Genomic DNA, 23,297 nt, shown 5'->3' on the forward strand with positions numbered 1-23,297 from the left:
ACCATGCAGAAAGATACAAAAATTAATCAAACTGATCTGTGAATAACATTAATAAAAATACCTGTCTAGAGTTAACAAAGTACTGACAACAGCAGACAACAACCTGAGATTGAGACACATGATAACATCACCCAGAAATCAACCCAGAGAGAAGTATCAAAAATAAAAAACCTACAAGACTGGAGTTAACAAAAAAGTGCTTTCATATCCATAACTTAACTGAATCCTCTCAACAGCCTTATGAGAGAGAGAGGACAGGTATAGCTCCTCTTTACAGATGCAAAGATAGAGACTCAAAATTTAAGTCTCTTGCTCCAAAACTCCAACTAGTTTGCAACAGCAGTTGGGAAAGGAACTAACATTTATTGAGTATCTAGTAAATTACAGGTGCAGTGTGCACTACACACTGCCTTCTTAATCCTCACAACAATCCATTAGGGAGGAATTACTTCCACTTTACAGATAAGGAAACTAAGCCTCAAGGTCACAGAGGATTTACACCAAGATCTGTCTCCAAAGCCCATGCTCTTCCGCTGCTGGTATCTTGAGTATAGTTTTCTGTGTTAAGAACCTGAGTTTTATATTGGAATCCCATGTAAGAGAGGAATCATTGTTCATATTTTATGAAAGTTTTCAAAGAAAGTTGGACATGTGTAACAGTGCAAGGGAATTTAACTTGTTAACATGCCACAATGGCAAAAAGTTGAAAAATTAAGGATGTGCTTATTTTCCTTTAATCTTCCCAAGTTCCTACCTAAGCCAGTATCATAGATTTGTAAAGTCTAACACAGTTTATAAGGTATAATCTTACTGCCGTTGAGTCGAATCTGACTCACAGTGACCTCTCCTTGGTTTCCGAGGTGGGGAGCTCTGAAAGTGTAGTGCCTAAAGCACTTGACTGCTAACCAGAAATATGGCAGTTCAAACCCACCAGCCACTCCTCGGAAGGAAGGCTGGGCAATTTACTTCTGTAGTGATATTGCCTTGGAAACCCAAGGAGGGGTTGCTATGAGTCGGGTCCAACTCGACGGCACATAACAACAATAACAAAGATTGCCCAACCTTCCTTCTGAGGAGTGGCTGGTGGGTTTGAACTGCCAGCCTTCTAGTTAGCAGTCAAATGCCTTAGACACTATGCTACCAGAGCTCCTATAATGTATAATAGGTGCTCAATAAATACCTGCTGAATAAATGAATGAAAAAGTAAATAATGAATTTTCTATCATTTGAATGGATAAAAACATCACACTAAATGATACTGACCTGGTATTTTTAAGACCACCTATCACCTATCACAAAGAGCTCTGGCAGTACAGTGCTTAAGGCATGTAGTTGCTAATCAAAAGGTCAGTGGCTTGAACCCACCAGCCGCTCTGTGGAAGAAATGTGAAGAAGTCTGCTTCTGTACAGATGTATAACCTCGGAAACCCAAAGGGGGTTGGTATGAATTGGAATTGACTCTACGATAATGAGTTTTATCACCTATCAGAACCTTCCAATAAACTGTCTTTTGTTTTCAATCATCCAGCATATTTTTCACAGCATACTAATTGTATCTTAGTGATAAAATTAAGTACAAAAAAGAACCTAAGTTTTAGACACATCTGAATTTAAAAAAATAAAAATGGGGAACGCTATAAGCTCTAAAACAAAATAAACTATCCTTTCAGGATTATCCAAATATTTTCCTAATTATGTGTATATGTGTATGGGCAGGTGTTTTGCTATTTTTTTTCTATTTTCAAAAGTAATAGTCACTGTAAAAAAATTTTAACAATACAAAAATACATAAAGTAAAAAGTCCCCTGTAAACCTAACCTGAGAGAAGACTGAGTTTAACATTATGGATATGTGCAGTCTATTTAATGGTATTTCACAGCAAATGTTCAAAGACACACACACACACACACACAATCTTGTAATTAGCTTTTTTTTTTTCAACTAAATAATACATGGTTGGTAAATAAATGAAGAGTGAGCAAAAACAAACCTGGGGTGTGAGTTCTCGTGCCGTTTTCACTGATGCCTGGATGCCTTCCACTGTGGATTTATTAGCCGTTCCAACAGCAGCCGCCTTCTCTGCAGTGGCACCAAGCCTTCCTGAATGGTTTTCAAAGTTAGCTGCCCTCTCATCAAATACCTTGAGGAAAAACAAAGACATCAAGAAAATGTATTTCAATAAAATGGCCAGGCAGCCTAAGTAAAGATCTCTCTGTTAAGCTGAGGCAGCAACTGCTCAAGCAAAGACTTCAGAGATGCTATCAAACCCCAGTTAATAAGGTAACAGTCAAATGCCAAGTCTTGGCTTTGATGTATCTCCAGAGGTTTGGCCATAGACATGATGTGTATACACATACACACAATGTACACATGTGTATGCACACATATACAAACCCTTGGATTTCAGTGCAACTAGTGCTTACTAAATGTTAGCAGAACACATAGCACTGTGTACTCTGTAACAAGGAATTCACAGAATGTGAAGACTAAATAATCCCCATTCCCTAAAAGCTTATCATCTAGTTTAAAGAGAACGAACAAACCCAGTCCAAGCTCTATTGTAAGAGCCTGGGTGCATTAAAAGCCAAGAAGATCCATAAAGAATCCTAAACTGAGCTCGAGCATCCCTAGGGCAGCATCCCTACTAGATCCTATTAGCATTAGTGATACAAAAAACTCTGGGGAAAATGATAGCTGGTGCTTACACTCAGGCCTGACATAAAAGCAAGGCTAAAACAAAACCCACTGCCATCAAGTTAATTCCAACACTTAGCAACCCTATAGGACAAAGTAGAACTGCCCCATGGAGTTTCTAAGGCTATAAATCTTTACAGATGCATACTGCTTCATCTTTTTCCCTTAGAGTGGCTGGTGGGTTTGAATTGCCAATCTTCTGGTTAGCAGCCGAATGCATAAACCACTATGCCACCACAGCTCCTTAAAACCAAGGATGGCTGACTTATTAACCCAAAATGTAAAACCATCTACTGAATTGTTCATTCAGCTCTCAAATGGTGAGAGTTAACTATTCCTTCAACACTGACATTATGCAAGGTTGCATACTGTGAAGGGGCTATTTATTTAGCACAGTTAAAATGACAAAAGCTCTTCTGTCATTTGTTTGGATAACATTATTAGAAATGATGATTGAAAAAGCAAGGTATATCGGACATTGGGTCAGAATTACACTACATAGAGTGTGTTGAACTGTCTGATAGAATCCATACTCTTCTCTGCCTCCTTCCGAGAGTCTACCTGCCTTTACTTAGGGGCCAATTCTGGCTCTAGGCAGTCTTTAAAGATCACCTGCTTTGGAGGGGCTCTTGTGTCTATCCACTCAAACAAGTCTCTTCCTCACCATGGCCTCTTGTTTGGATTCAGCTACCTGGGTTCTTGCTGTTTAATGCTTAGAATCTCTGCCTTGATTCCTGATCTAGTCCCCTTCTCCTGGCTTCAGTCCTTGTTTCTTACCTTAGCTGGTCTCACATTCTGAACCTATAAGGCATTTGTCTATCATGTCTGACCATCTAGATCCCAGGTCATGTCTGCTGTTCCCTCTGATTTAACTGACTGCTTAGCTTGCTTTTCTTGTCACTCAGTCAAAATTTATTGAGCACCTACTATGTGCCAAACTCTGGCACAGTTGCTAAGGATATAAATATGAATAAGGTATAATCTCTGCATCTCAAGGAGCTCAGAGCCTAATGGGGCAGGGAAAATGCTTATAAACATATTTATAACATAGTGTCTGAGTGCAATAATAGAGGAAAACACTGACATTGAGGAGAAAAGGAAAGCCACTTAACCTATCCACAAGCAAAGGATAATAAGAAAAATAAGAATTAGTCAATAAAGAAGGAGGGAAAGAGAATTAGGCAGAGAAACAGAGAAAAACAAAGACATGGACAGGAGAAAGGACAGAATATGCAGAAAACTGTAAACAATAAGGTATTACCAGGACATGAACAAAGAAGCAGGAGTTTATGGAGAAACAGGTATAGAAAGGGTATTAGAAACCAGATCACAGAGCTTTGGCTATGTCCTTTGTGAAAAGAAGACCCACTAAAGGGTTTAAGCAGAATGGCAGAGTCAGATTTGTATTTTTATTTTATTGGTGGCCTAGTGACAGATTTAAGGAGGACCAGAAAGGCATCAGGGGACAATGACCTAAACTAGAGCTATGGTAGCAGGGATGGAAAATGGAAGGGATTTGAGAAATATTTGGGAGATCAAATTAGCAGGAACTTGGTTACTTATAAAGAAGCTCTGGTAGCACAGTGACTAAGGCATCTGACTTCTAACCAAAAGGTTGGTGGTTCAAACACATCAGCCAATCCATGGAAGCAAGACTGGGCAATCTACTTCTGTAAAGATTTATCACCTCAGAAACCCAATGGGGGTCACTATGAGTCGAAATCAACTAAATGCCAATGAGTTTGGTTTGCTTTGGTTTTGGTTACTTACTGGTGTGGGAAAAGTGAAGATAAGGGAAAAGTCAGTGGTAACTCCCAAATTTCTAAGAGAGAATTGGAGAAGGATAAAACATGCCAAAGTACCTATGAAGCATTTAAGTGGAGGTGACCAGCAGACCGGGATCTCCTTGTCTAAAACTTGGATCTACAAGTCTGAAAAAACAGCAAATCATTCCCAGTAATCTACACTAGAGAAAGAAAATGGAGGTTACTAGCAAATAACACAGATCTCCAGTCACCAGTTCTGCATTGTCTTTTGTGCCTGACTCAACAAGTATTCCCAAACCTCTTCTCCTTTGTTGCCAGTGCTACAGAGGGTAGAAAACCAAATGCTTGCTTTCCTAAATTCCTTTGTAGCTAAGGGTGGCCAGGTGACAGGTTTGCAGAATATAAGACATTCATTAGCAGAGGTTCCAGACAATGGGACATAAGGACAGGATTTCTGGAAAAGCCTTCACTTTCACTCATTCAGCACATATTTAATGTGCACCAACCTTATACCAGACTTTGTTCTGGGGACTGTAATAAAGTGATGACAAAACAAAGTCCCTGCCTGCATGGAGCTTTCATTGTAAGGTGAGGGAGGTGGACAGACAACAGCAAAAATAAACAGCAAAGATATTGTATGTCAAATGCTGATAAATGCTAAGAAGAAAAGCAGGATATGGAGAGTACAGAGTGCCTGGAGTTAGGGTGGGTTGCTATTTTATATAAGATGATCACTGTAAAGTGACATTTGAGAGAAAGTAAGTTGTACATAGAATTGTCTGTAGAAAGACCACAAAGAAGAGCAAGTACAAAGGCTGTTAGACCTTTGTACCTGTTAGCAAGTACAAAGTATGTTATAACATACTCAACACGACAAGGAATACTAGGAACACAACATGCGCAGCCCAGTGTAGAGGGGCATGAGGGAGATGTATGAGGTCAGGAAGTAGATGAGGGATCAGATTGCGAAGGGCCTTGTTCAGTGATGTGCTGAAGCCAGCTTGTTCCAAATCATATCAGCTTACAAGAGCCAAATGGGCCCATCTTTTCCCAATTTTCTTTTACTGACTTCAAGGTGAAATAGTCATGGTAGAAGTATTTACATCATGGAAATCAACAAACATTATATAGTGGGCCCTTTTTTTCTTTCCTCTCCCTCGAGAGCTGGTTTTCTGGCACATCACTGGCCTTACTGATCATTGTAAGGACTCAGCTTTACTCTGAAATGGAGTCAGTGGAAAGGTTTGAGTAGGGGGATGATTTCAAATGACATAAAAGGATCACCCTGACTTCTATGTTGAGAACAAAGTGCCCTAATAAAAGAGACAGCTTCACTAGAGCACCTCATCCCTCACACACTCCTGCCTTGAACATGATGCCTAGGCTGCAACAACCATCTCACAACCCTAAAAAAAAGAGAGACACCAAATCATCGAGATGTCAGCCCTAATGCTCTTATGCGCTAAACCAATGCCAACAATATCTACCTCTCAGATTCTTGTTATGTGATGAAAATAAGCCCCTACTTGTTTATTTTGATCTTATGATCAGATTTTCTATTGCTTGCATTTAAAGACATTCTTGAACTGATGCACTTGGTCCCTAAAGGAAGAGATGGCAGGGCCTTCTCCTTCCACCCTTCACCCACAATCTCCCAACAACTTGCCCCTGAAGTATATCATAATCACATTTCACCTTTCTATGTATAAGTAAGTAAATATATGAAAATATAAATATCTGGTGGTAGAGTGGATAAGATACTGGGTGGCTAACCAGAAGATTGACAGTTCAAAAACCCACCAGCTGCTCCACAGGAAGAAGATGAGGCAATTTACATCCATAAAGATTTACAGCCTTGGAAATCCAATGGGGCTCACCATGAATCAGAATCAACTCGATGATAGTGGGGAGATATATATATAATTGACATATTATATTAGGCAAATCTACTGCAAAAGACCTCTGTGGGTGTTAAAAACCAAAGATACCACTTTGATGCCTAAGGTGCACCTGACCCAAGCCCTGGTATTTTCAATAGCCTCATATGCATGTAAAACCTGGACAATGAAAATGGAAGGCCAAAGAAAAAATCATTGTATTTCAATTTTCAAATTGTGGTGTTGGTGAAGAATAATGGAAATACCATGGACTGCCAGAAAAATGAACAAATTTGTCTTGGCGGAAGCAGCCAGAATGCACCTTAGAAGAAAGGATGGTGAGACTCTGGCTCAATGACATTAGATATGTCATCAGTAGGGACAAATTGCTGAAGAAAGACATCATGCTTGGTAAAGTAGAGGGTCAGTGAAAAAATGAGAGACCCTCAACAAGTTAGACTGACATAGTGGCTGACAGTGGGCTCAAAACATAATAATTAATTGTGAGGATGATGCAGGACCAGGCAACTTTTCATTCTGTTATACATAGGGTCACTATAAGTTGAAGCCAACGTGATGGCCCCAAACAACTAACAGTATACAACCACGCAACAGAAGAAATGGAAAACCTCAAATACCCACCTCTTCTCTATTAGGTGCATCAGGAGGGGCAGTAGCTGCCACTGCCAACAGCTTGATGGGAGTTGTGGTATCACTGAAAATATCCGAAACCTCCTGAGTCATGGCCTCCTGCATCCGGGCTTTCAGATCCTTAAATACATCGTTTACAAATGAAAATTTCCAGAAATATCTAACAAGCATAGCTGCCGATGTTCTCACTTCACTGATAAACTCCTTCATTCATTTATTTAATCTTTCCTTCAATAAATATGCATGCATAACAAATATGTGCAGACGACCAACCTAGTATAGCCAGGCTGAAGATATGAATCCTGCCCTCTAAGAGATTTGTGTCTACTAGGAGGGGTAACATGTGATGTACATTTTCCTAGAGACTGTACTGCCCAATGGAAGAACTTACTTTCTATTTTAGGGGTCTCTATGGGGTTGAACCCAAATCGGCCCTAAGACTAGAGATCTCCACCTTTCTCAAAGCTGGAAAAGCTTGATAAAGATCAATGGACTTGTGAGGAGGGTTTGGTAGATACAGTACCAAATTTCTAAGCATTTTATTATCTTAAGATTAAAGAAATCAATAGGATTTTCTCGGGATCCCTGCTTTCTTAATTAAGCTTCTAGAAAACTTGTTAAAGAATGTAAGTGTCCATTTCTTAACATGGGTCGACACGAGAGGATTCACAAAGAAGCTCTTTCTGACAATCAGTCTAATTGAAGTTTTCTGGATTTACACAATGAAGTCTCCATCACCCTCAAGATAATGGCATGCACTGGCTGCTGACAACTGGGATGATTGTAGGTGTTACATAGGCAAAATATTTTTATCCCAATAATATGCTTATCTTAATGAATATTAGAAAAATATAACGATTTCATCAAGTCAGTAATTTCAAAACTTTCTTTAGATACATTGTTTCAGTGTTTTTTTTTTAAAGAGTACATTTTAAGAAAAAAATAGAGATGAAATAAAAGTACAGGCAATATGTGAATAGAGCAAAACTCATGAAGGAAGTCTTGATTGACTGAAATTTGAGAACTGTACACTTTAAAAAATTCTCTCTCCCTCCCTAGGATTTCAATAATAGTAACATTATAAACTTATTAACATTTGTTCCTGAGTTCTACCTTTAAGGAGTCTTGGAGCTGAGATGCAAGTGCTCTCGCCTGAGGACTCTCCCCTTCCCCTCTGGCAGCAAGGTCAGCCAGCTGGGCCGTCAGCTGGTCTACTCGGTCACACTTTGCAAGAAGATCTTGGCGATAAGGCCCCATCATGACATTTGCTAGACGATGCCCTTCGGCCACAAGCCCCCGGATGGCAGCCTGACCTGGACCAAGGGGAAAATATTAAAACTCACATAGACTCAAATAGAAGGCAACTGCTGTGCCATTCTGGTAAGTATCTTTAAATAAGTTAATAATAACAACATTGAGTGATTTTTTTTTTCCCATAATGCATGAATTTTAAAAAGCACACATGGTTTAAAATCATGAAAAGTATGCATCAGGGTTATATCTTTTCACCATACTTATTCAATCTATATGCAAACAAATAATCCAAAAAGCTAGACTACATGAAGAAGAATGCATCAGGATTGGAGGAAGACTCATTAACAACCTGAGATATACAGGTGACAAAACCTTGCTTGCTGGAAGTGAAGAAGACTTGAAGCATGTACTGATGAAGATCAAAGACTACATCAGTATGAATTTCACCTCAGAATGAAGAAAACAAAAATCCTCACAACTGGAATAAGAAGCATCATGATAAATGGAGAAAAGGTTAAAGTTGTCAAGGATTGCATTTTACTTGGACCCACAATGAACACCCAGGGAAGCAGCAGTCAAGAAAGAAAACGAAACAGAAGACCAATGTTTGCACAGAGAGGTAGCTCAGGGGGCAGGAATGCACAGGAAGGAAGGACACAGGGAAGAGGTAACAACAAGGAGGATGTGGGGAAAGTGCTATTACATTGTAGGGAAGTGCAGTCAATGTGACAAAAAAAATGTGTATGAACTACTGGAAAATGAATTTGCTCTGTAACCTTTCAGCCAAATCACAGTAAAAATTTAAAAAGAAGGAAAGAAAACAATATATTGCATTTGGCAAATCTGCTACAAAAGACCTCTTTAGAGTGTTAAAAAGCAAAGGTGTCACCTTGAAGACTAAGGTGCACCTGACCCAAGCCATGGTATTTTCAATCACCTCACATACATGTGAGTGCTGGACAATGAATAAGGAAGACCAAAGAAGAATTCATGCATCTGAATTATGGTGTTGGTGAAGAATATTAAATACATCATGGACTGCCAGAAGACCAAACAAATCTACCACAGAAGACATACAGCCAGAATGTTCCTTCTAAGTGAGGATTATAAGACTTCATCCTGCTTACTTTGGACATATTATCACAAATGACCAGTCCCTGGAGGAGGTCATCATGCTCGGTAAAGTAGAGGATAAAGAAAAAAGAGGAAGACCCTGAACGAGATGGACTGACACAGTGGCTACAATGGACTCAAGCACTGCAACAACTGTGAGGAAGGTGCAGGACTGGGCAGTGTTTTGCTCTGTTGTGCACAGAGTTGCTGTGAGTTGGAATTGACTCAACAGCCTTAACTGTTGTTGTTACAACAATGACAGCAAAAATTGGGAGAATAAAGAAAAGTATACATAAACTGCCCATAATCCCCTCACTTAAAAACCAAACCAAACTCACTGCCATCAAGTCGGATCCTACTCAGAAATCCCTCCTTGGGTTTCCAAAGCAGTATCACTACAGAAGTAGATTGACCAACCCTCCTTTTGAGGAGTGGCTGGTGGGATTGAACCACCAGCCTTCTGGTTAGCAGTCAAATGCCTTTGGCACTATTAGAACATTTCCTTCCACTCTGTTTTATGCACTTATCCACTGCCACCACCAGCTGTCAGGTCAATTCCAATTCATGGAGACCCCATGTGTTTCAGAATAGAACTGCACTCCACAGGGTTTTCCTGGCTGTGACTGCAGTGTGGTAAATTACTTAGTGTGGCTTTTCTACCCATAAGTCTTTGTAAACTCCAAGGTGGGATTTGCTGTGAGCAACTGAGGAGCTCCTGATTGCTAAAGTTGTCCACCTGGAGTATTTCTGTTGGGAGTGACACAAAACAATGTTCTGGGAGGTTCCCACTATCTCTTAGGTGCTTAGAGTTCTGATGCTATGATTGGCTAGTTTGGCCACTCTGTCAGGCTCAAAAGGAGGCCTCCTAGAGGCAGAACTCTCTCTGACTGCTGGTTGAGGAAGACGTGCTGCTGAAAGAGACACGTGCTGCTGGGAAAGAGACTCAAGAGACATGCATTGCTGAGTAAGACACCGAGGGACATGCACTGCTGGGGGAGAGACTGAGAGACTTGACTGAGACGGTGGGCTGGGAGGGAGACAGCGTTTTTCCCGAACTTGAATTGTAGCCTGGTGCTTCCCTAATAAACCCCATAATCTGTGAGTTCTGTGTGGCCACTGCAGCGAATTATCGAATCCAGGAGAGAGGTGGTGGGTGCTTTGGGAGGAACAGTTGGAAAAAGGGCTGGAGGGAGGCAGCATGTCTGGCCTCACAGGAATAGGCCTTGGGCTTCTGATGGTGATTCTGCCTTCCTCTTGTGGGGTTCTAGGAGGTCAGAATATGTGGCCTCCTTGCCCTTTTGGCAGTGACCTTTCAGAAATAGATCGCCAGGCCTTTCGTCCAAGCTGCCTCTGACTGGGTTCAAACTGCCAACCTTTCAACAGTATCTGAGTCCTTCACCATCTGCATCATCCAGGAACTGTAATGCATCTATACACACATCCAGTTCTTTTTTACAAAATTTGGATAATATATGTTAACTTTTTTATTTAAAATGAGCATTTTTTCACATCATTAAGTATTCTTCAAAAATTATTACCTAAAATACATAATATTTTATCAGTTGGTCAATAATTAAATGGTCAATATTTGACCATTTACCTATTATTAAACATGTATCCTGTTTATACACATTAGTATATCTAAGTCCTTAGAAACATCTCTAATTGTCTCTTAGAATAAATTCCTAGAAGTTAAATCACTGAATCTATGAGTAGGAACTTTTGTTAAAGCTCTTGAAATATAATGCCAAATTGCCATTCAGAAAGTTTACACCAATATATTCCCCCACTAGCAAATTATATGTCTGCCCAATTCCCTTACCAACACTGGCTATTTTAAAAATTTATTTTTTATCCAACAAATACAGCATATGGAGTATATTGTTCAGCTTTAGCAGGCTTGCCATCATAATATAAAGCCTTTTTTGTGTTCACTATTATTTTTTTTTATTGTGATTTGGGTGAAAGTATACAGCAAATTGGTTTTCCATTCAACAATTCATACATGTTTTGTTTTGTGACAATGATTGTAGGCATTCAATGAATGGCATAAATTCTTACAGGTCCATTCCTAAAGTATTCTCAAAAACAAAATTTCAAGTTATCAGTTCTACAACTCCATAAGTAACTATGTGATGCAGGAAACCTCACAATGGAGAATATACTGGGAAGTTAGGTGTCTTCTACTTGTTTTCAAAAATTATATTTAACTGAGCACTTTGCAAGGACTGCAATAACTGAAATATGCAATAGAGTCACCAAAGTCAGAATTTACTAGAAGGCAACTTGTTTTTTGGTTACAATAGAGTAGAAGCATGTATAGGACTAGAAAACAGTTCAATTTCAACATGAGGATTTTCCTATTTATTCATGTAAAGTTATCTATTTATTCTATTTCTTGATTAAATCACAGGAACCTTGCATCTGGCAATGCATTCACAATGTAAAGTGACTTACTGGCCAGAGGCTAAAGAAACCCTTCAGCACCTAATTATAAATCACACAGGCACCCAATGAATAACTTATTCTCACTGAGACCAGTTTAATGAAGGCTGAGTGTACTCATGACCTTACCTACTCCCCGGTCATCCACTGTGGGATTATCAATCCATCGCTGGGCTTGCTCAATCTTGCCCTCAAGGTGGACAGCTGCTTTGGTGGGTCTGCTGTTGGCCACAGCCCTATTGGTTTTGGTCTGCAGGTTCTGCAGAGCTGTGGCCACCTGTTTGGCCAGTGCCCGGGCCTCTGGAGAATCTCCCTTTCCCCTACAGAGAAAAAAGAAAGTCATCTTGTCACATACAGAGACTATTTACATTGAAATGAATTAATTGTTTATAAAAAGCAATCATTACTAACATAGTTTGAAAGGTTTATCTGGACCTTGAATAAGAAATTAGTTATTTAAATTCAGATTGTTTCATCCAAGTTAAGACATTCTCTGAGTTTGGGGCAGTCGAGGGCACTAGGTCAGCTGACTCTCTCAGTCTGCCATCTCTGAAAAACACTAGTTCCCATAGCCCCTACTGTAGGTGGGGCCAGGCAGCCATGTTTGCTGTTGTAGTAGTAGTTGGAATAGTTACAGTAGAACAGTAGTAGTACTGTCTTTTGAGTCCTAACTCTGTCAGGTACTGTTATAAGCACTTCTCTTGTATTAACTCATTTAATACTCAAAACCACTTCTTGTATGAACTCATTTAATCCTCACAACAATCCTATGAGGTAGATAGCAATATCAGTCCTGTTATTAAAAAACCAACACTGAGGCACAAAGAGGCTGACTAATTTGCCCAAGATTCAATCACTTACTTTGGTGGAGCCAGGACTCAAATCCAGGCACTATAACTTTGGAGTCCTCACCTTTAGCTACTGTATGTACTGTCTTATGTTGTTATAACATAATCACCAATCCTTGCCACAATTGATTAGACTTAAAGACAACATAACCACAGTCAGGCAAGGCACTCACTTAGAGTCTGGTGAGTCTCAAAGTTCGATGTGGATAAAAACCACCTGAAAGCTTATTTTTAAATGCAGATTATTGAACCTACCATCAAAAGAGATTCTGATTCAGTCTGTCTGGGGTGGGATACAGAAGTCTGCATTTTTAACAACCTTCCCAGGTGATTCTGAGGTAGGTAATCCTTGGTCCATACTTCAAAATCACTGCATAGCCAAACAGTGGTAGAATAAAACTGGCAATCAGATTAAGTATAGGCCAGATGAAGAAGGCCAAAAATAATAAAATAAATAAAGTCAACACACAGAGAGAAATAGACCTGACACAACAGCTAAGAGATAGCTGAAGAGGCTTCCAATTGCCACAAGGCCAGGTCACACTTCAAGCTGTTGGGTTCCATTGTTGTTGTTATGTGCCGTCGAGTTGGGCCCGACTCATAGCAATTAGATGCCTAAATATCTTCCAATAACCCCCTACTTTTTACTTAAGCTAGTTCCTTACAACCAAAAAAAAAAAAAACACCTCAAGAAGAACACAAAACACAGAAATAAAAAGACAACCACAATTATATCACAAAGGGGAGACAGCGGCCCCAAAATCTTCATTCCAAAGACTTCAGATTCTAACCATCATGAGCATACAAAGAGTCTGACTCATTTTATATCTCAACCCCATTCAGTCATAGAAAAGCAATCTTCAGACTAATTTCTTCTGTCTCACTGTAAAGATGAAATTACCAGCTAATCTGCCAAAAGTGACTAAGAACTTCTTTGTAACTCTAAATCTCTATAACCTTCTTCATTATAAAGTTGGATAAAGAGAGTTTTCACACTGATCATGGCTTGCTGCCAGGATGTTATGTGTATGTATGCCTATGTGTGTATATATGTATACATTATAGAAATAAGCAGTAACAGTGTTGAGTGACCACCCAGGAAGATGTGTTTTTATTACTATTCTCATTTATTATCTCTTCATCGTTAAGAAACACTTAATGAGGCTTACTATGTATATGAACTAGAGTTAGGTCCTGAGAATATAGCCTCTGTGCCTTGTTATTTTAAACCTTTCACGCCCCAATTATTTTCTACTTTAAAATTGTTGATACCATGTGTTTTCATTAATGAAAGGCATGCTGAAACAAGGAGCATTTCTGAAATTTTGTTATGAAATACAGATTTTGATACACATTATATGGAACACATATGTTTGTCTGGACTCAGGGCAGTAAGAGTAGTAGGAAACATGTTCCTCTAGATTCTGCACTACCTTCTGGATTCCTTGACTGCTGTCAAGTTGGTTCTAACTTACAATGATCCTATGTACAACAGAACAAAATACTGCCTGGTCCCTTCACCCTCCTCACAGTCATTGCCAAGCATAAGCCCATTCCTGAAGCCACTGTGTCAATCTATCTCGTTGAGGGTCTTCCCCTTTTTTGCTGACCCTTTACTTTACCAAGCATGATGATATCCTTCTCTGGGGACTGGTATTTTCCAAAAACACATGAAAAATGACCTATGGCCATTCTTCCTTCTAAGGAGCGTTCAGGCTCTACCTCCTCCAAGACAGAGTTGTTCATTCTTCTAGCAGTTCAATACTCATCACCAATACCACAACTCAAATGCATCAATCCTTCTGCAGTTTTTTCATTCATTGTCCAGCTCACATATGTATATGAAGCTATTGAAAATATCATAGCTTGGGTCAGACATACTTTAGTCTTCAAAGTGACGTCTTTGCTCTTCAACTCTTTAAAGAGGTCTTTTCCAGCACATCTGCCCAATGCAATACATTATTTGATTTCTTCACTGCTGCTTCCAGAGGCATTGATTGTGAATCCAAGTAAAATGAAATCCTTGACAACTTCAATATTTTTGCTGTTTATCATAATGTTGCTTACTGGTTCAGTTGTGAGGATTTTTGTTTTCTTTATGTTGAGATACAATCTATATAGAAGGCTGTAGTCTCTGATCTTCATCAGTAAGTGCTTCAAATCCTCTTCATTTTCAGCAAGCAAGGTTGTTGTCATCTCCATATCACAAGCTGTTAATGAATCTTCCTCCAATCCTGATGCCATGTTCTTCCTCATATAATCCAGTTTCTCGGATTATTTGCTCAACATACAGATAGAATAAGTATGGTGAAAGGATACAACTCTGACACACACATTTCCTGATTTTAAACCATGCAGTATCCCCTTATTCTGTTTGAATGACTTCTTCTTAGGTATAGGTTCCTTATGAGCACAATTTAGTGTTTTTGGAATTCCCATGCTTTACAATGTTATCCATAATTTTTTATGATCCACATAGTCTAATGCCTTTGCATAGACAATATAACACAGGTAAACATCTTTCTGAATGTCCTCTTCTGAATCTGGCTTAAATTTCTGGCAATTCCCGGTCAATATACTGCTGTAGCCATTTTTTAATTATCTTCAGCAAAATTTTACTTATGTATATATTAATGGTATTGTTTGATAATTTCCACATTCCTTGGGATCACCTTCCTTTGAAATGGCACAAACATGGATATCTTCCAGGTGGTTGGCCAGGAAGCTGTCTTCAAATTTCTTGGCATAAATGAGTGAACGCCTCTAGCACTGCAACATTTGCTGAAACATCCCAATGGGTATTCTGTCACTTCCTGGATGCCTTGTTTTTCACCAATTCCTTCAATGCAGCTTGGACTTCTTCCTTCAATACCCTGGGTTCTTGATCAAATGCTACCTTCTGAAATAGTTTAATGTCAACAAATTCTTTTTGGTAGTGACTATGTATATTCCTTTCATCTTCTTTTGGTGCTTCCTGAATTGTTTTAAAATTTACCCATAGAATTCTTCAGCATTGCAACTCAAGGCTTGAATTTTTTCTTTAGTTCTTTCAGCTTGAGAAATGCTGAGCATGTTCTTCCCTTCTGATTTTCTAACTCCAGGTTTTTGCACATTTTCTTCCATTTCCTTTAGCTATTCTCTGTTCAAGAGCAAGTTTCAAAGTCTCTTCTGATTCTTTTCTTTCTTTCCTGACTTTCTAATGACCTTTCTTCTTTCTTCCTATATGATGTCCTTGATATCATACCACAACTTATCTGGTCTTCTCAGTCACTGGTGTCCAATGCATCAAATCTATTCTTCAGATGGTCTCTAAATTCAGGTGGGATGTACCCAGGGTCGTCTTTTACCTCTCATGGACTTGTTTTAATTTTCTTCAGCTTCTTAAACTTACATATGAGCAACTGATGGTCTATTCCATAGTCAGCCCTCGGCCGCCTTCTGATTGAGGATATTGAGTTTCTTCATCACCTCTTTCCACAGACATAGTTGATTTGATTCCTGTGTATTCCATCTCACAAGATCCACATATATAGTCATTGTTTATGTTTTTGAAAAAAGGTGTTTGTAATGAATAAGTCATTGGTCTTGCAAAATACTCTCATGAGAGCTCCAATCTTTTGACAGGTGCATACAATTTAAGGCACCTGAAAATGCAGTATCTGAGCAAACACATAATCATCACAAGAAAGGCAACTTCCAAATAATGCACAGTAACCCAGAAATATACTTAGAAGATTTACCTCCCAGTAAAAAGCCGAAAGAGATAAAATAAAACTTTTGCAAAATCACACCTCCAATATGCATCATCTCATACAACACCCTGTAAAAACAGTAATTTGCAGCACACACCTATTTATTTCATTTCAAACAGTCACACAGGTCTCTCCTCCAGACAGCTGTGTACACCATCACTGAGAAATAAGCTGCCCAATAAACCCCAAAGGAGAAAAATCTAAATGGGTGCTATATGTCCCACAGGTCATGAAATGATTAAAATCTAAATAGACTCTAAACCAACATATTAATGGATTGATATTAATTAAAATAGTCAGTTATGTAGACAAGTATATTTTTAAATTCTTAAATTATATCTTTTTCTCCACTTAAATAATTTAAGATTTGGGGCATAAAGCCCAAATGACTGAGTTTGGTATATGATCAAATTTGAGATGTTCCCTAAATTGATCTCAATCACCACAATCTCTTCCTTAAAATATATCTACTCTGCTCACATCAAATCATATTCCTAGGCAAGAGTTGGCTTTCTAGCCAACACTGCCCTTTCAGTCAAAAGACTTGAAAGAAATCTAAAGTACCTTTCACTGGAAAATGGCTAGCCATTCCCTATGGAAGAACAGGAAATGAAACGTGCAAGTTAATCCAAATGTAGTATCTCACAAGACACTTGACTGTGTTTATCCCTGGAGAATGGGATTGGAAGATGGGGTAGGAAAGAGAACAACTTTTACTTTTTATCTTATACCCTTTCCTTAGGTGTGATTTTTTTTTTCTTCTTCTTCTTCCATTAACATTATTACAGTTTTTCTTAAAAGGAAAAAACATCTATGAAAAGAAGAAAGCAATATCTTTTTGCCAAGTAACCAAAGTGGGTGCCATGAAAGTCTTAGAAGACAAGGCTGTGGTGAGGAGGTTGTTACAGGAATAATCAACTAAAAAATGTAATTTCATGATCTCTTATATTTGCTACTTAAGGAACAACATAGCTGGGAAGGGAGATAAAGTGCCATCGTAAACTCACCTGACACACATACCTACACACACACACTCCTGTCTTATCACAACTAGCCACAAAATTTATTTTTCTCATCTGTCTGAGGAACACAGATATGACACAAACAAGATGTGTCAGGAAAAGTCCTAGCTTAGTCCTTTTTTCCCCCTAAAAATCAAAAAATTAGTTTTAGGCATCTTTTTTTTCTGTTAAGTTAAAACTTTATGATTAGCAATAAACCAGTAAGTCTCAGTTATGTCATTTATAAGAGAGATAATACCTAAACTAGCCATGTCACACAGAATCAATGAAAATATGGCAGAGGCAGGACATCATCCGCCCACGTAACCTATAAGAATTTAAGTATATATTTGCTTAGATTAAAGAGAGCAATTGGTTTAAGGGCAATTTAAGGGATTTAATACATACTGTCTTCGCAGATCTGCTAATTTTGAAGTCAAAGCAGATATTTCTCCAAGGGAACGTAGAATGTCATCTCTTTCTTTCGGATCGTCACATAATTCCGCTATTTTCCGAGCTTCTGCCAAAGCCCCTCGTATTTGTTCCTCTCCTTCTGGTCCACCATTTGGATCTGCAAGCCAATTCTACACAGATAGAGAAAGGGAAGAAACATATGGTGAACTGCTCATGAACCACATTTTATTAAACTTAATAAGTCTACCAGAAATATTTCTAAAGTAATCACAAAGCGCACCAGTAATCATTTTTATAAAGTTGATCCTTACTGTGTTACACAGGTTCTTAGGGAACAGCCACTCAATTCCTACCATTTCAATAACAATCTGTTTTCATCCTCATTACAATAAAATATCTTCTCAAGATTTGTCTCATCTTTGAATTAATCACACCTTATTAATGCTGCAGTTTCTTAAACATTTTTCTTTCTTTATAAAATGCTTAAAAATCATTTTATAGCAGACTAGCATCAGAAAGCTTTAACCCTTTAACACTGCTTTGACTAAATGTTGAGTTTTGAGATGAGGAACAAATTTAATATACTGTAATCTGTATCAGAAACTAAGATTCTCTTGGTACTCAATGTGCTTACTTTTAACTAATCAAAGTATTCAAAATTAAAATATTTATTTCAAAATATAAAAGGCATTAGTTTAAACTTGTGGTGGTAGGGAGGCATTAACATGGGCACCTGCTGTGAATCAGTCATCATCCAGAAACACCTTATCCATCACAGTCACTGACTAGAAAATAAATTACTCTTTCTTCCCTATGTATGACAGTTGCAGAGAGAAGGAAACAGGGAGAGAAGGAGGCAGAGCAGAAAAAAGGATATTTATGGAGCATTCTCTCTCATTATTTCTCCACCCCTCCTGAAAATCACAACACTACCTGAGCAGCATCAATCTTCTTCGCAATGCTCTGCTTTGAGTTGGTCATGGCTTCCAGCTTACGGGCTGCATTTTCCACTTTTGCTGTGAGCACATCCAGACCCTGAGACACTTGTTGGGCTTTCTGCATGGCCACCGGTGAGGCTCCTTGTCCTCTACTCAAAACAGAAAGATGCCATAGTGCTTTTCAAACAAATACTAGCAACAACTAGCAAAAGATTCCTAACACTGTAGTACCTTTTGTTTTGGTTAACATGCTTGTTTTTTGTTTTTTTTTAACCCATCTTCCTCAGTAAGTATGGGATAGCACATGAAAAGCACAGAGATAAACAAAGTAAGACATTCAAATAATCTATTTTCTCCTTTGCTTTTAAAAATACACACTACCTTACTAGAATTACATAACCACTATGAAGACTAGGTCTGCAAATTTTCTTAACAATGACTCTCTTTTTGGGGGTGATTATATAATCAAACCAAAACTTCAGGAGAAAAATGTGCTTGTGATCTTATTGCTATGGAGGGCTTTGTTACCATAGTAACGTATGCTTTAGAAATAGCCCATTAACACAACTCACTGCCACTGAGTGGATTCTGACTCATAGCAACCCCCACTGGGTTTCCAAGGCTGTAAATCTTTACTGAAGCAGACCGCCTTACCTTTCTTCTGCATAGCAGCTGGTGGATTTGAACTACCTACCTTTTGATGAGCAACCAAACCACCAGAGCTCCTACAGCCCGTTAGAATGTCTTTTTATGGGCAATATACATTGAAGGTGCTTCAGGGAACAGGATACACTGCACAGAGCAAGAAGATCTGTGTTCCAATCCTGACTCCTAGAACCTGTGAAACTTTGTTTAAGGTGTTTCACCCTCACTGGACTTCAATTTTCTAACATAAAAAATGCAAAGTGGAAAGTAACAATACTACCCCTTTCCCTGCTCATATAACAGAATTTCTTTCAGCATCAAGACAATATACCTAAAAAATACTTTGGCAATAAAGCTTTACAAATATATAACCTATTATTATTATTATTGAATCATTATCAATCTTTATCACTATAATGAACCTAATGGTAATTTTTAATTATCTACCTTCTACTCCGATACAATCAATCTAGAAATATCAAAGCCAGTTAGTACTGAGGAAAAGCATACAAGTACAAGAAACTTGTTTTCCATCAGGTTCCTAAGGAACTATTTCACTATTTTCCTCTCTGAGAACTGGCATGCTACTATTAAAAATATTGATATGAATTAGTGGAAATGGTTTACCCCATGAATGAGATTTTCCAAGTAATAACAAAGTAAGATTTACCACACAAGCTCAGATGTCTTTTATCCACTCAGCCTGGTAAATTCTATGACAGGGCTAAAAACTTTACCATTTGGTAGAATGGCATGGTTGATCATCCTAATCTGAACTTTCAATTTTAGGATAAACTCTAGAATATCCTGTGTCTCTTAATAATACAAATATATCATTAATTCATTTATTTATCCTCTTTTTAAGTGTATCTCTAAGTTTCACCTATACCAACATGGGAGGTAGTGAACTCTGTCAATTGATGTCATTGAAATATATGGTATATATAAGAGTCCCTGGATAGGACAAACATTCAAGTGCTGGGCTGCTAACTGAAATGTTGGCAGTTTAAGTCCGTCCAGAGGTACCTTAGAAGAAAGGCCTGGAAATCTACTTCCACAGGGGTGGGAATCAGCCACTGAAAACCCCATGGAGCACAGCTCTACTCTGACACACATGAAGTCTCCATGAGTGACAATCAACTCCGCAGCAATTTGTTTATAGGTATACAGTGGTATGCAAACACATGAAGTCTCCATGAGTGAGAATCAACTCTGCAGCAATTCCTTTAAAGGTATACAGTGGTACGCAAACACTACACCTTTTACTTGTAGTGGAGGCTCGTTTTTCACGTGGCACTGGAGTGGAAAACACTATGATTTAATTTGCTTTTTTCCTTCAAATCTAGTAATTCATGATGAGTAACGTTTGGGTGTAAGTTTAACTGTAAGAAAGTAAAAATATTTATTGATTCCAAAATTTTCTCACTCAAAATACAAAGTTTATTTAGTCTCATAGGGAAAAAAATATATACTTACAGCCTAAAAATCCAATTGAGCATCAGTGAGGAAATGGTTACTGCTTTTCAGCCACTAAAATGTTAAATCGCTGGGCGTGTTCAAGAAGGAATAAGAGGGAGACAGCTTTCTAATCTTTCATTGTAAACAGATATTGCAGGCTCTACTGTGAAGCAGGGCCCCTGGCTGCTCATCACCATTCCTAGCTTCTCCCTTCACAGATTGATGGTCAATCCCATTGAACAACTACTTTATTTTCTTGCTCACATTGATCTTTCTCTAAACACATACAACTGTGTATTTGAGAATTCTAAGTGAAAACTGTCTACTACATGTGAAAAAGCTGCAGACAAAAGAGCCAGCAGTGAGAAATGAGAAGCGCCAAGAATCTTGTCAAACTCCACTGGCATTTCTGCAAATAGGAACAGAACTTCTTTTTGTCCTTTCTGTACAGTTCTTGTCATGCTCATGACAGAGGAGACTGCTTCACAGCAGGAGCAAAAGGCTCACTGAGCTTAATGGGATCATGTTTATTTAAGTTGTTCCTTCTCCTTTTTAAGATAGAGATGTCTAACCTGAAGCCCCTGGAGCTTCCAGGGCTACAATGAGTACACGAACCTCTTGGAATTATATGTAATATTGTGTGGACATGTTTATACGTATTATTTTAGGTAAAGGTTAATGGCTTTCATCAAATTATAAAAGTGATCTTGGCCCAAAAAAGGTTAAGAACCAATCTTTTAAAGTCTTAAGACTTCTTAAGTCTATTATGTTAATAATATTTGATAATAATAAAATTTGAGACCAGTTGCAGTGGTATGCAATAACTTGAGGAGTATTCTCAAGCCTTGTCTGTTTGGACCCCCTGTGTATTCCAATTATCTCAAGATGTTTCATGACAGTCTCAAAAGAAAATTAAACTGTCTACATCCATTTTTAAAATGTCCATATCATAAAATTCCATAAAAATTAGAAACTTTTAGAATTTTATTAACTCTATGAATGAGTTCCAAGCAAACCTGTATTATACTCAGATTTTTCAAAGCAAAGTCTATTTAATTTACTGGGGAAAAAGTTCTAAAGCCAAGACCTGAGAAGGACAAAAGGGTGGTAAAAGAATTATGAAACCAAATGAATGATGATGAAATAGAAACTCAAGAGAGCCCAGAAATGACCAACTTAGATGATAACCTATTTAACTGATTTTAAAATTTTTATGTGAAAGAATCCAAGGTTTTTGCTCTTTATATTCCTTCTTATCTATCCTTTATTAAAGATATCTACCCAGGCCAGACTTCACCACTGACCATTATTTTTAACAAGCCTATAGCTAGAAGCTTAAAAAAAAAAAAAAATTATATTCAATTTTAATTACAGAATAAGTTTTAACTTTATTATAAAGTATTTTCATATTTTAAAACTTTCAGCAGAGAAAAGTTCACTCTCATCTCAAAGGAATTAATGAAATATAACCTCTGTATTAAGGAGTTGTGGTGGCATAGTGGGTTAAACTTTCTGGCTGCTAACCAGAAGGTCAGCTGTTCAAACCCACCAGCTGCTCTGCAGGAGGAAGATAAGGCAATCTACTTCTGTAAAGATTTTACACCCTTGGAAACCCAATGGAGGTCTCTATGAGTCGGAATTGACTCGATGGCAGTGAGTCTGGTTTTGGTTTAATCTTTACATTATCTATAAGCCAAAAAGATAATTGAGTAACACTGGTAGAGACTTGCTTTCTGAATCACCCCATTAGCAATGAGATCCTACATGTTATCCACAACGCCTCTGTTAAGAGCAGAGGTACTTTACCTGGCTCGGAGGTCAGCCACTTGATCAGTCATCTGCCCCAGCATTTTGCAGGTGCCCAGGATCTCCCTGCGTTCTTTGCCTGCACAGAGTTCACCAACTTTTCCAGCTTCATCTAAGATCTGCCTGATAGCCTGCTCGCCAGCATCCCCTAAAATGAAAAGAGATACTCAATATCTACATTGTTGACACATTAATTATTTAGAGAGGATACTTTACAACTCATTTTATTCATGAAGGAATAGATCATTTTAAATGACAAGTGAATAGAAGGCTATACATCTGATAGCTAACAGCCAAACAGAACCCTTACAACTATAGAGTAAGGTTTCAACCAGACACTGCTAAAAAGATATTCAGAACCATATCTATCTGGAGATACTAAGTAGCTTGTGGTAAAAATATGTATGACGAAAATAGACTCTAACAATTTAATAGTACTTAGCACCTCCAACCTTTTCACATTCATTCAAATATTAATCTAACACTGAATAAATATTAGATTAGAAAATCCATAAAACCTAGCTCAATAACCTATTTGGGTCTTATGTTTATATAGTCAGCTTTGCTTTCTGATTCTTATTGGCATCATCATTTAATTGGCTTAATTAAGTACTTTGTTGACATAAATGGAAGTC

The 23,297-nt window shown here is 38.2% G+C and overlaps 1 protein-coding gene across 1 annotated transcript in view; it reads right to left on the reverse strand.

The window, feature by feature from the left end:
- Positions 1 to 23,297, reverse strand: part of VCL (vinculin) — a 126,713-nt gene that overhangs the window by 12,115 nt on the left and 91,301 nt on the right. Inside the window, exons 8-14 of the mRNA XM_007940596.2 lie at positions 22,663 to 22,810; positions 18,749 to 18,902; positions 17,810 to 17,985; positions 11,930 to 12,120; positions 8,102 to 8,301; positions 6,980 to 7,108; positions 1,991 to 2,140 (exon numbers count right to left, since the gene is read on the reverse strand). Coding sequence (XP_007938787.1) covers positions 1,991 to 2,140; positions 6,980 to 7,108; positions 8,102 to 8,301; positions 11,930 to 12,120; positions 17,810 to 17,985; positions 18,749 to 18,902; positions 22,663 to 22,810 — 1,148 coding nt within the window. The remainder of the gene's footprint in view (positions 1 to 1,990; positions 2,141 to 6,979; positions 7,109 to 8,101; positions 8,302 to 11,929; positions 12,121 to 17,809; positions 17,986 to 18,748; positions 18,903 to 22,662; positions 22,811 to 23,297) is intronic.

The sequence above is a fragment of the Orycteropus afer genome, unplaced genomic scaffold, assembly GCF_000298275.1.
Source record: "Orycteropus afer afer isolate SDZICR_OR568_19922 unplaced genomic scaffold, OryAfe1.0 scaffold00070, whole genome shotgun sequence".
Classification (NCBI taxonomy): Eukaryota; Metazoa; Chordata; class Mammalia; order Tubulidentata; family Orycteropodidae; genus Orycteropus; species Orycteropus afer.